The sequence below is a fragment of the Panicum virgatum genome, chromosome 2K (assembly GCF_016808335.1).
Source record: "Panicum virgatum strain AP13 chromosome 2K, P.virgatum_v5, whole genome shotgun sequence".
Classification (NCBI taxonomy): domain Eukaryota; kingdom Viridiplantae; phylum Streptophyta; class Magnoliopsida; order Poales; family Poaceae; genus Panicum; species Panicum virgatum.
This window is the reverse complement of record NC_053137.1, coordinates 11,797,457-11,809,338: the sequence shown is the minus strand read 5'-3', so window position 1 is coordinate 11,809,338 and position 11,882 is coordinate 11,797,457. Positions and strand designations below refer to the sequence as shown.

Sequence of the window (11,882 nt, the reverse complement as noted above, 5' to 3'; positions counted from 1 at the left end):
AACATGATAAAAAAGTAATTCTACCACTACTCCGTCGATGACCGATAATTTGAATCACTTTGTTACTTGACTATAATTATTCTAATCATGCACAGGATTTGGAAACAATTCGCTAAAAATCATCCAGGAAAATTTGACAAGGAATTGAAGATCAAGACAGATTTTGCGGTACACACTTGGATGATTTGTTGCACGATTCATTAGTTTTATTATATATTCATGTAAATACCTGATAATTTCTTCTCTCTTAAAGTGTATGAGGCAGAAACAAGGCACTAATTTATGCGCATACTATATATGCGAGAACATCCATGGTCTGGTAGGTCCTCCAAGGGCCTGGACAGATTGGGAGGAGGAAGTAAGTAAAAAAATTGTTAATATTTGAACTCGTATTTTAATTAGTCAAAATTAATTATCCCCTTTTTCCATAGGTCGAGGAGGTGCGCGATAAACTCATACCGGAGGAAAGGATTATGGCGATTTAAGAACAATTGTCCGGATTTATTGTTGAGCAAGTCCTCGATCCAAAAGACGAATTCTACTATGATGGGTTATCTAATATTGACAATCGCAGCAAATATGATAATATACGTGTATATATGTAATTAAGAATGAATATACCTATGTAAATATATATGTGTGTGTATGTATTAAATTTCTATTTATGTGTATGTATGTATTATATATATAAGCACTCCAATAATATATATGTGTGTGTATATATATATATTTATATAATATTGGTCCTAGACATTTTCATATGTAAAAGAATTCACATGTATATAATAGTGGAGATCATACACACTGAATTCCAATACATAAGTTTAATTGAAATGCAAAAGTATAATTGAAATACAAAAAGAATTGAGAAAAGAAAAACAGGAAAAAAAGGGACCTTTTGTCCCGGTTGGTAACACCAACCGGGACAAAAGGGTGCGCCAGCCACGTGGCGCTGGCAGAACCGGGACAAAAGGTAGCCTTTTGTCCCGGTTGCCAGATCCGGGACAAAAGGACCCCCCCTTTTGTCCCGGCCTGGCGTTCTCGGTTGGGAAACTGGGACAACAACGGTTTCCCAACTAGGACAAATTAGCCTTTTTGTAGTAGTGTACCTTTTTCCATTAGCGTTACAATTTGGAATGGAAACCAAACAAAGCATGTTTTCTGTTACATTTGCGTTTGTGTTACATTTTCTGAACCAAACGGCACCTTGATTTAATATGATAACGATGGATGAACCATTGTAGTGAATGCCGCCAATTTTTGATTAAGTTACTCTATAAATTTGTATATATGGTCCATGCTGTTAAGTGCTCGTGGGTTATTAGAAAAAGCAATATGGATTGTTTTTCTTGGATCGATTACATGGACGGTAAAATGACATATATAGAAGACAGGCACCACTAGTAGAGAAATACACATCCAAAAATTTTGAACATTATTAAAAAAACTCAGACATAGGAGAAAGACCTACCCCAAGGTATTATTATGAGTAGAGGATTTTCCTCGCTACAGGATCGAGAAGAAACCGTGAAGGCTCCCTACGCTCCTGAAGAATTTCAACCATCTACAGTTTTTTAATATATGATGATCCTAAGCCAGATCAGTGGGGAAATTTATTTCTATGAGCAATTGAACTGCCTGCTGAAAGGTCATCAAACAACTATTAACCTACTGGATTGAGTTCCTACTATTCGAATAATATAGTTCTAGTTCAAGTGGGAACACATCTCTTTTTTTGAAGCATACATTATTTTTTGGAGAACACCAAATAAATTAAAATAAGTTTCATTGATGTTTTGTGGAATAAGTCCAAGACGGCTAGCTAAGAACAAAAAGATAGTATTCCCCACAAATTTTGCTAACTAAGAATTCCAAGCAACAACATAAAGTTCACATAGAAATGTTCGCCCGTAAAAAATAGTCACAAAGAAAGTATGTGCTCCACCAACTTATCAATGGCAATCTGAGACGACCCACCAGGTTTCAAGCAGTCTGCTACCTTCTTTTTTAGCTCCACAGCTCTTTCCCTCATCTCGGCTCCCTCCCTTTCCTCCATGAGCTTCCTAATGGCCTTCTCTATCTTTCCCCTTTCCAGCTCACCTTCAATCTCAAACCCTACACCCCATGCCTTCTCCACATACCTCGTGTTCATCATCTGATCTGCAAACTGAGGCCTGCAGATCATAGGAACACCCTCGCTGATGCTCTCTAATGTCGAGTTCCATCCATTGTGCGTCCAGAACCCACCCACTGCAGGGTGGGCCAGCACCTCCTGCTGCGGCGCCCATCGAATCACCTTCCCTTTACCCTCAACCGCGGCCTCAAATCCATCTGGGAAACCCAGACCATCCAAGCCCCGTACCGAGCCTGGCCGAACCACCCATAGAAAAGGATGGCCACTAGTCGCCAAACCCCAGGCCACCTCCAAGAACTCATTGGAGGCCAGGGAAGCCAAGCTCCCAAAGCTAACATACAGCACAGATCTTGGGGGCTGCTTGTCCAGCCACTTGATGCAATCATAGTCTTTGTCCAGCAAGCTACTACTTGATGTGTTCTTGGAGGAGAGCTTGTGGAGAGGGCCTGGCGCGAGCACCGTAGGGATGCGGAGCTCGCTGCGGATCCTCTCCAGCTCGGCTGGCTCCAGAGCATCAAATGTGTTGATCACTAGACCGGAGGAATTGTTCACTGCTTCCATGGCACGAGCAAGTAAGTTGCGCATTTTTTTCTTGGTCGCTCCCGCTTGAGTAGAAGAGGTCCCTTACCCTCAGTGGCGGTAGCTCTTTCACCGGCATGTACATTTTGGACTCTAGAACGGAGCATATATGAATGGAGTTAGAATACGCACAAGAGTGCACACCGCTCATGCTAACAAGTTAAGGAAAAAAAGATCTCTGAAAAGTTCATTTGTTAAATTTGGAGATTTTCCTAAACGCTAATCCGTACAAAATTGAATTGGATGATGTGACATGTAGTTTGTTTCCCATTTGTAGCTAGTTTGATGCATATTTGCATTTTTTGGGATGATGTATGTTTAAATTTTATTATTTGACTATTCATGTAGTATTGATCCTAATGGATGTATGTCCAAATTAAACAATTACTGTAGTAAGGCCAGTCTCAGTGAGAATTTTATGAACACAGTTACCTAAACTGAGAACTAGGTAACTGTGTCAAATGAGTTTCATGGTGATGAAACTCTCCTCTCATCTCATAAAACTCTGTCCTTCTCTCCTTACCGTGTTAGTAAAATTGATAATATTTAATGTCATGAAATCCTCTATGAAACTACCATTAAGACTTTTTTTTAACTAACTCCCGTTGAGAATGGTCTAAAAGAACTTGCGGATAAAACTTAAAAATTGAAGTGTACTTCCCAAGGTAATTAAAGATGACTACACTTGCTTGCTCTGCTGTAAACTGACCTTGGGGAGGCAGGTAGCCCTTTTGGTGAAGCATTGGGTAAGCCATCAAGCATCCAAAGCAGGCCGCGCTCGCCGTCCGCAGCACGAGCGTCTTGAGGCCGACCGCCGCGGCGGCCCTGGGCACGGCGAGGAGGTTGGCGTCGAAGACGATGCACGCGGCGTGGGGCTGCTCCTCCTCGTCCGCGAGCACCGACTCGAGGACGCCCCGGAGGACCGCCGACTCCTGCGCCTCCATGGCGGCGTTCATGGCGTCCAGGATGTCGATGACGTCCAAGGACGCGGCGACGGTGGCGGGGACACCGTCGGGCACGGGCACGAACCGGAACTCCGGGCGGCGCCCGGGGTCTGGCGGCGCGTTGAAGCGCGTGTGGAGCACGGTGACGGTGAGCCCGCGCGCGTGGAGCGCGTCGGCCAGCTGCAGCATCGGGTTGATGTGGCCCTAGAACGGCAGCGGGAACACCAGGACGCGCCGCGGGCGTCGTCGTCGTGACCTCCGGCCGCCGGCGCCGGTGCGCGCTTCTTCGTGGACGCCGGCCATCGCCGTCGTGGTCGTGGGATCGTCACGGCACACGGCAAGCAGCACAGGTACAAGCAGGAGAAGCACGCAAGGTTTAAAAACTGAGAGCTCCCGCTGTTTGTGTTTGATCTGCCGCCCCAACCAAAGCTGTCATCAGGAAATGATTCAACTGCTACGCATGTCCTATCTGTGCGTGCTGAGTGCTGACTAGTGAAACGTGGTTGGTTCTGAATTCAGATGTCAGGGGCGAGGTTCTTTTGTATTTGTTAAAATTGGACAGACAAGTGGAGCTCATTAGGCTTGCGCTGGTTCTCCGGAAGATACCTATTGTCTTACTGCCAAAACACCAAAGAATACAAGCAAAAGGCTTGTTTGGATCAGCTATAAGAATGTGGAATCCAGCTTTTAGAAGCTATAGCTGATGTAAACATGCCCGCTTTTGGTCTATTTTTTACTACAATAAAACTGTAGAGAGGTAGGTGCGAAAGGGCACACACGGCACCGGTATGAACTGCATGTAGATAGGTAGGTGTGAAAGAGTATGTAGCCTAGTGATTATAAGAGTCTAGCACATGAGGTTCTGGGTTCGACTTCCTATGGGAGCAAGTATTTTGGGATTTAACGGCGATGTGCATTCAGTGGTAGGCGACATTCCCGTCGTCAGCGAGACGCTTGTAGTGACTTCGTCAATCTCGAGAATTTGCCGGCTCAGTCTTCAAAGATGCTCATAGGGGTAGGGTTTGCGTACGTGTGTTCACAGGAGTGTGAGTGTACGTGCATTGTGAGTGTCTGAGTTGTACTGTGTAATCTTAAAAAAAAATATAGATAGGTAAGTGGTAGGTGGGTTTTCTTTTTTTTTTAATCTGACGTGTCAAATTGTTTCTTTCGCTAAAGATACTCCAAGATATTACATTCAAACCGGTCAACATTTTAAACTACTTAAGTCAATATTTTAAAAACGTAGTTAAAATTTTTAAATAACCTAATTAAACATTTTATATAAAAATGTTGAATTAGTATATATAAATGGAAAAAGTTCAAATTTACTTCCCTCAACTATAGACAAAGTCTAAATAACTCCCTAAACTATAACTTGATTCAATTTACCCCCTAAACTATGGCATTTAGCTTATTTTACCCCATAATATAATTTATCTTTTTTTATTTCTCCATACACAAGTTGAATTTTAATTTCAAATTTTGCAGGGTAGTAGTGTACATCACAATGCACATATTGTAATCCCCCCATTAGTTGTTATATAATTTTGAACTCAAATGATTAATTTATCATTAAATATCCTAACCTATCAAAAATTATGATGTATTTTTTCTAACATGCATTATGGCGTGTACTATTATCTTGTAAAATTTCAATTTAAAACTCCACCTATGCATGGACAAATGAAAAAAGAAAAAATTATCTTAGGGAGTAATTTGAACTAAATGGCATAGTTTGGGGTGGTAAAATGAACCAAACGATATAGTTGATGGGAGTAATTTCGATTTTTTTCTATATAAATTGTTAAACATATATATTCAAATTGTTGAAACAGTTTATTGCAGATATTGATTTTTAAAATAATATTTAGAAGATAAGATATTCATATTATATTTGTTTTGTTACATAAATTCTAAAGATCATTTATGGTTCAAATGGATTCCAAAAACTAGTAACGGTTCAAAAGAAAATTTCTTCTGAAAGATGTATAGATTTTCGTGCTTAACACGACACGAACGCCCAGCGATATGTGCTAGGTCGTGGCCTGGCAGGAACGATAGGAACGCGCGTATTTTGGTATGGTTGCTGGCTACGCCCATTCTGTATTTGAGACCATCGCCATCCGCGGTGTGGTTGCTGGCTGGCTGGCGGCATTCCATTTTGGAAAAAATTGAATTTACTCTCCTCAACTATAATTAAAGTCTAGAAAACCATCTAAACTATATTTTGGTTAAATTTACCCTTTCAACTATACTATTTAGTTTATTTTATCTCTAATATAATTTTTTTATTTCTCCATACACAAGTTGAGTTTTAGTTTCAAATTTTACATGATACTAGTGGACATCACAATACATATTTTAAAAATATAATAATATTTTTTCTTTAGTTTTCATATAATTTAAAACTTTAATGATTAATTTATTATTAAATATCTTAATTATCAAATTAGTGATAAAAATCATGATGTATTTTTTCTAACAAGAGTTATAATGTTTACTATTATCTTGTAAAACTTTAACTTAAAAAACTATCTATGCATGGAGAAATAAAAATGATAAATTATTTTTTTGAAGAATATTTGAACCAAAGGTTATATTGGGGGGAGGGGGGGGCAAAAGTTTAGAGGGTTAATTATCTAGACTTTTGCTACAGTTGAGGGGGAAGTAATTTAGACATTTCCGTTCCTATATATATATCTTCCGTATAGCTTCCAGCAGAAAGTTGTACCTTCCATGTTAAGATTGGTGCTAAGTTTGATGGATCAGATTCAGAGATTCTACCATGCATGTTGGGAGATGGGCTGAGGTAGATTGGTTGGCTCATCAATGAGACAATGAACGTGCGAGAGGACCAGAAGGTTAGGACTCCTTCCGTTCTAAATTGTAGGTTGTTTGACTTTTTTTATCTCAAGTTTAACCACTTGTCTTATTTAAAAATTCGAACAAAATATTACTTCTTTTATTGTGGGTTGCTTTATCAACACAAGATCTTCAATAATAACTTAAATTGACAATATTTGCATAAATTTTTTGAATAAGACAAATAGTCAAATTTAAGGTCAAAAAAGCTAAATGAACTATAATTTAAAACGGAGATAGTAGGTTGGTAAGTTGTTGCTCCACGACGGATTGCTCGAGTTCCATATTTCAATTCTATTTTTCTTCCTAATTATGCATCTAATTTCAATTCGGTTTGAACCATCATGCTCTTTACAATTATTTTAACAAAATGAGATCTAATACCACTATATTCTTTTCGTAATTCAAATATCAATATTTTACATATGCAACTTCAATATTTTAGGTATACTGTTTCAACATTACAGGATAGAATGTTGATTTTGCTTATTTAAAATGTTGAACTACATCGGCAAAAATGTTGAATCTAGTATATATTTTTAATGCTGAATATACTAGCTTAGCTTTTATGCTATTTTATTTTGCAAAAAAGATAAGTACATATACCACCGGTTTTTTTGATATATGAGAGCGAGTAAAAGAATATTACCATGCAGAGCTGCAGCCGTAATGAATAGATCGATGCCCACATCATTTTATTAACAACATCAGCTCACGTCGTGGTGGGTGAACCCCTGCTTGTTTTGGGCTGTTTGGGCCTCTTAATGTGTACTGTTACTGATGTATTAGCTGTGCCAATCCTATATATATCTTTTGGTAGATTTTTTTCTACTTTTCAGTGTTTGAGATTCGTGCAACCATCTACAGATCGCTGGATCAATACACACAAACTCTAACTCTCACCCTCTCTCTACCGTGCCCCGCTGCCACCCCACGCTGGCCGGCGCGCGCACTGCCTCCGGCCCTTCCTGCCCCGCTGACGCGCCTCCGCTGCCCGAGCCCGCTGCGCCTGCCCGCCGCTGCCATTGCTCTGGGCCAGCCACGCCTTCCCGCACTGGAGCGCCACCGCCCTCCGCCACCGGAGAAGAAAAAGAGGATGGAGAAGAAGAAGATAAGGTTGAAATGAGCCTTAATGGGCTAGAAGTTCCAACTCGATCTTATCTATCTTCCACAAGATAAATAGAAAATCCTATTGGCTATCTATCTAGTAGAAGATAGATAGAACCCCTGGCTGGCTCCTAGTACTGCTATTACGAACGAGTGAGTGAGACAGTTGATGGATGGCTGCTAGTTATGAAGTGGGTATCCATTGGTGTTTTTGGGTTCCTCATTTTAGTTTTTTTCTCCAAAATTAATTACATAGCATGTCATTCTAGTTCATTTTATCAAGTTTTGGGTCGATCCAATGACAAAAAAAGGTGGGACTTGCATTCCTAATGGCTGCGCGTTTGGCTTGCATCCCTAAGAGCAATGCTAATAATTTAGCTCATTGCTGGCTGCAAAACTCTTTGCAGCTCATCTCTCAACCAACTTGTATAGTAGTTTAGCTCCCCACAGTTAAAATATGGCCCACTTGTCCATCTCACAAATTTTTTTGATTCTTGTGTCAAAACTGGCTGTAAGTTTACAGCCCACTCCATCTCTCTCCTCATTTCTCTTCTTCACCTCATCATTCAGCCTACTTTTAGCCTACCATAATACTATGCGTTCGGCTTGCTCTAGTGCTGCAAGCAAAGCTTGCTCTCGCTCGGTCGCTCCAATGATCAGACATACGCCCGCTGACAAACACATGTTCCAAAACACCATCTCTCCGATTAGTTTGCAGAGTGACAGCGTCAGACGAGGCCGTCATCAGAATATAACAAATTGAAAGCAAACAAGCTGAAGAGAGGAACTATAGCAGAAACATATTCAGATCATGTAGTACTTGCATGTAGTATTAGGGGAATTTCAAAAGAAAAAAATGGTTGAAAAATCTTATGATGGTTCAGTTTTTCAGAGCTCCATCCCTGTCCAGTTACAGGCTTACAGCAGCCGGCCGGCGGTTGGACGAGTAATGGGAGCCGCGGCGTCACCAGTGACGCGAGATGAATCGCCGTTGGCGCGTAGCGGGCGCAGCGTTTTCTCAAGGACAATTCTGTTCCGACGCCTATGGAATGGAGTGTACCCCCACACTACAGGTAACAGGACGCACACATCAAAGCTAGCTGCCTCTCTGCGGATCGAGCAGGAGGAGCTCAGTGGTCAGTGGCGCAGCACCGCTCATCCCCGGCCGGCCGAGCACGCAGTCACGCACACACGGCGATGGCCGGCGGCGTCGGCGTCGGCGGCCGGGAGCCCCGGCGCCGCCGCGCGCTGGTGTTCCCGCTGCCGTTCCAGGGCCACATCGACCCGATGATGCACCTGGCCGGCGCGCTCCACGCGCGGGGGCTCGCCGTCACCGTCCTCCACACGCGCTTCAACGCGCTGCGCCCGGGGCGCCACCCGGAGTTCCGCTTCGTCGAGGTCCCCGACGGCGTGCCCGCCAACGTCGCCGCCGCGGGCCGGATCATCGACGTCATCCTCGCCATGAACGCCGCCATGGAGGCGTCGCCGGCGCCCGTGCTGGCCGCCCTGGTGTCCGCGATGGAGGCAGAGGACCAGGAGGCGGCGGAGGGGGAGGGGGAGCCCCGCGCCGCCGCGTGCCTCTTCATCGACGGCAACCTCCTCGCCGTGCAGCGGGTCGCCGCCGCGCTCGGGCTGCCCACGCTGGTCCTGCGCACCGGCAGCGCCGCGTGCTTGCGGTGCTTCCTCGCCTACCCCATGCTCCATGACAAGGGATACCTTCCTCCCCAAGGTCCGTCAGTCCATCGCACCAAGATTTAATTTTGTAACACAATTTGAGTTTCAAATTCTTCTAGAGAATTTTAAAATTTAAATTCTGAACTGAACTCTGTGTTCCGGCCTGCACGTGCTCCAGAGTCGAACCTGGACACGCCGGTGCCGGAGCTGCCGCCGCTGCGGGTGAGGGACCTCTTTTTCTCGCCTGTGAGCAGCCACGAGAAGGTCCGCGAGGTCCTCGCCCGGATCACCGAGACCGTGCGCAACTCCTCGGGCGTCGTCATCAACACGTGCGAGGCTCTGGAGGCCGCCGAGATGGAGCGGCTTCGCGGCGAGCTCGCCGGCCTCCCGCTGCTGCTCGCCGCCGGGCCCCTCCACAAGCTCTCCTCCCGGAGCGCTGGGAGCAGCCTGCTGGAGCAGGACCGCAGCTGCATCGCGTGGCTCAACGCCCGCGCCCCCGGGTCGGTGCTGTACGTGAGCTTCGGGAGCCTGGCGGCCATGGGCGCCGGCGAGTTCCAGGAGGTGGCCTGGGGCCTGGCCGGCAGCGGCCACCCATTCCTGTGGGTCGTCCGCCCCAAGCTCGTTCGGGGCTGCGACGGCGTGCGGCTACCCGACGGATTCGAGGACGCCGTCGAGGGCAGAGGCATGGTGATCCGGTGGGCGCCGCAGCAGGAGGTGCTGGCGCACCCGGCGGTGGGCGGGTTCTGGACCCACGCCGGGTGGAACTCGACGCTGGAGGGCGCCGGCGAGGGGGTGCCGATGATCTGCCGGCCGGACGCCGTGGACCAGATGATGAACGCGCGGTACGTGCAGGAGGTCTGGGGCGTGGGGTTCGAGCTGGAAGGCGAGCTGGAGAGGGGGAGGGTCGGGGACGCAGTCAGGAGGTTGATGGAGGGGGCCGAGATGAGGGAGAGGGCCAAGTTGCTTAGGAGGAAAATGGCAGACTGCTGCTTGGAGAGCTCTGGGTCTTCTCAGATTGCCATGGACAAGTTGGTCAGCTACATACTGTCTCTGTGAGATGAATGTGAAACCTTCTGCTCTGCATGCATGGATGTGCTGGGTTGAACGTTCTTGGAGGAGATTAATGGCTGATATTCTGAGGCCTGTTGCTGCATGCATTCAGTCGTCGATGAACGATTCATGTGTAATTCTGATGCTCTCTCTTGATTTCTTTGGTGTAGAAGAAGTTTGTCCCCTTGATATAGCAGCTTCTGTTTTGCTTTCTTTTCCGTCAGATAGTTTCAACGTATTCATAGAAAACTTAGTACATGCGCGTGCTGTTATTAGTGTCTCAAACATGGGCTAGGACAGTAATTGTTATCCAGCTGCTGGCAGATCCGCTCCTAGTTGGGTATTGCTGGCTCTTTTTTAAATTAAATTGTAGGCCGTTTTAACAAATTTATATAAATAAATTTTTGTGTCATCAGTCTAGATATAGACTATGTTTAAATGCAAAGTACAAAACTATGTATCTAGATTTATTAAAATGGTGTATAATTTGGAACGGAAGTAGACTTCATACCGCTGAAAGTTGCAAAGGTAATGCCATCCCGTATATTTTTGAAGCAAGGTACTCGACTATTCATTCTGCAACTCCATTTTCTAGAAGGAATGTCTATTGCTCAACTGGGTGAAACAAAGTCTCTACTCACTCAAATTTCTCAGCATTAGATCTGAAATAGTTGTCTCAGATTCACCCATTCTCTCTCTCTCCACCTTATCTCTTCTACCTTCTTCTTCCTCCTCCTCCCCTCCCCCCGTTTTACTTCCTTGCGCCGGCGACCACCCACCGCCACCCTTCCGGCGCAGCCCTAGCCCGCCTGCGCCGGCCCCTCCCGCCGGCGTCGCCCCCGTCCCGGCACCGCCCAACTGCCATCCTCCACCGCCTGGGCCGGTGGCGCCCCAGCTGCTGGCCTCGCCGCCCCCGGGCCGGCTAGCCGTCGCCGGCCCTCCTTCTAAGACTGGCGGTGCCGGTGAGCAGCCCCCCTCCCCCCGAAACCCCGAACCCTAACCTTGTCGGAGCTGCTTGCCGGAGTTGGAGAAGGAGGTGTAGATGGGAAAGAAGAAAATTCAAGTGAGGAGAGCGTCCAAATCACTAAGGTGAGGTTTACCTTTCCGGTTTCTAGAGCATCTCCAAGAGCTCTTGTATAATATTAGCTAAATTTAAAGTTTTACAAGATTTGTAAAAAGATACAAGACTTCATATAGTGTGGGTAAACCAACAGACTCTTTAAAACTGCGCTCTCCATATATTACTGTGCAATGGACCTCACATGTCATACTCTATTTTTTATCCTCTTCTTCCCCACCTCCTCTCTTCTCGCTCCCGACGGGCGAGCCGTCACACCACCGCCCTCCTCCTCGCCGGCATGCCCAGGCTCGATGGCAGCCCGAGACGGCGGGGGTGGGGCGGCGCTCGCCGGCGGACAGGGGGACGGCGGGGCTGCGCTCCCCAGGCCTCCAGGGACGGCGGGGGCGGGGCGGCGCTCGTCGCCGGCCAGGGGGACGGCGGGGTTGTGCTCGCAAGGCGTCCAGGGACGGCG

The 11,882-nt window shown here is 46.0% G+C and overlaps 1 protein-coding gene and 1 pseudogene across 1 annotated transcript; one reads left to right on the top strand and one right to left on the bottom strand.

The window, feature by feature from the left end:
* Positions 1–1,872: 1,872 nt before the first annotated feature.
* LOC120695913 lies at positions 1,873–3,878 on the bottom strand (annotated as a pseudogene).
* Positions 3,879–8,670: 4,792 nt separating this feature from the next.
* On the top strand, positions 8,671–10,606 carry LOC120666663 (DIMBOA UDP-glucosyltransferase BX9-like). Its single transcript, XM_039946565.1, has 2 exons — positions 8,671–9,355; positions 9,479–10,606. Exons 1-2 carry the CDS (start codon positions 8,824–8,826, stop codon positions 10,354–10,356), a joined length of 1,410 nt encoding a protein of 469 aa, XP_039802499.1. The 5' UTR covers positions 8,671–8,823; the 3' UTR covers positions 10,357–10,606.
* The last annotated feature ends 1,276 nt before the right edge of the window (positions 10,607–11,882 follow it).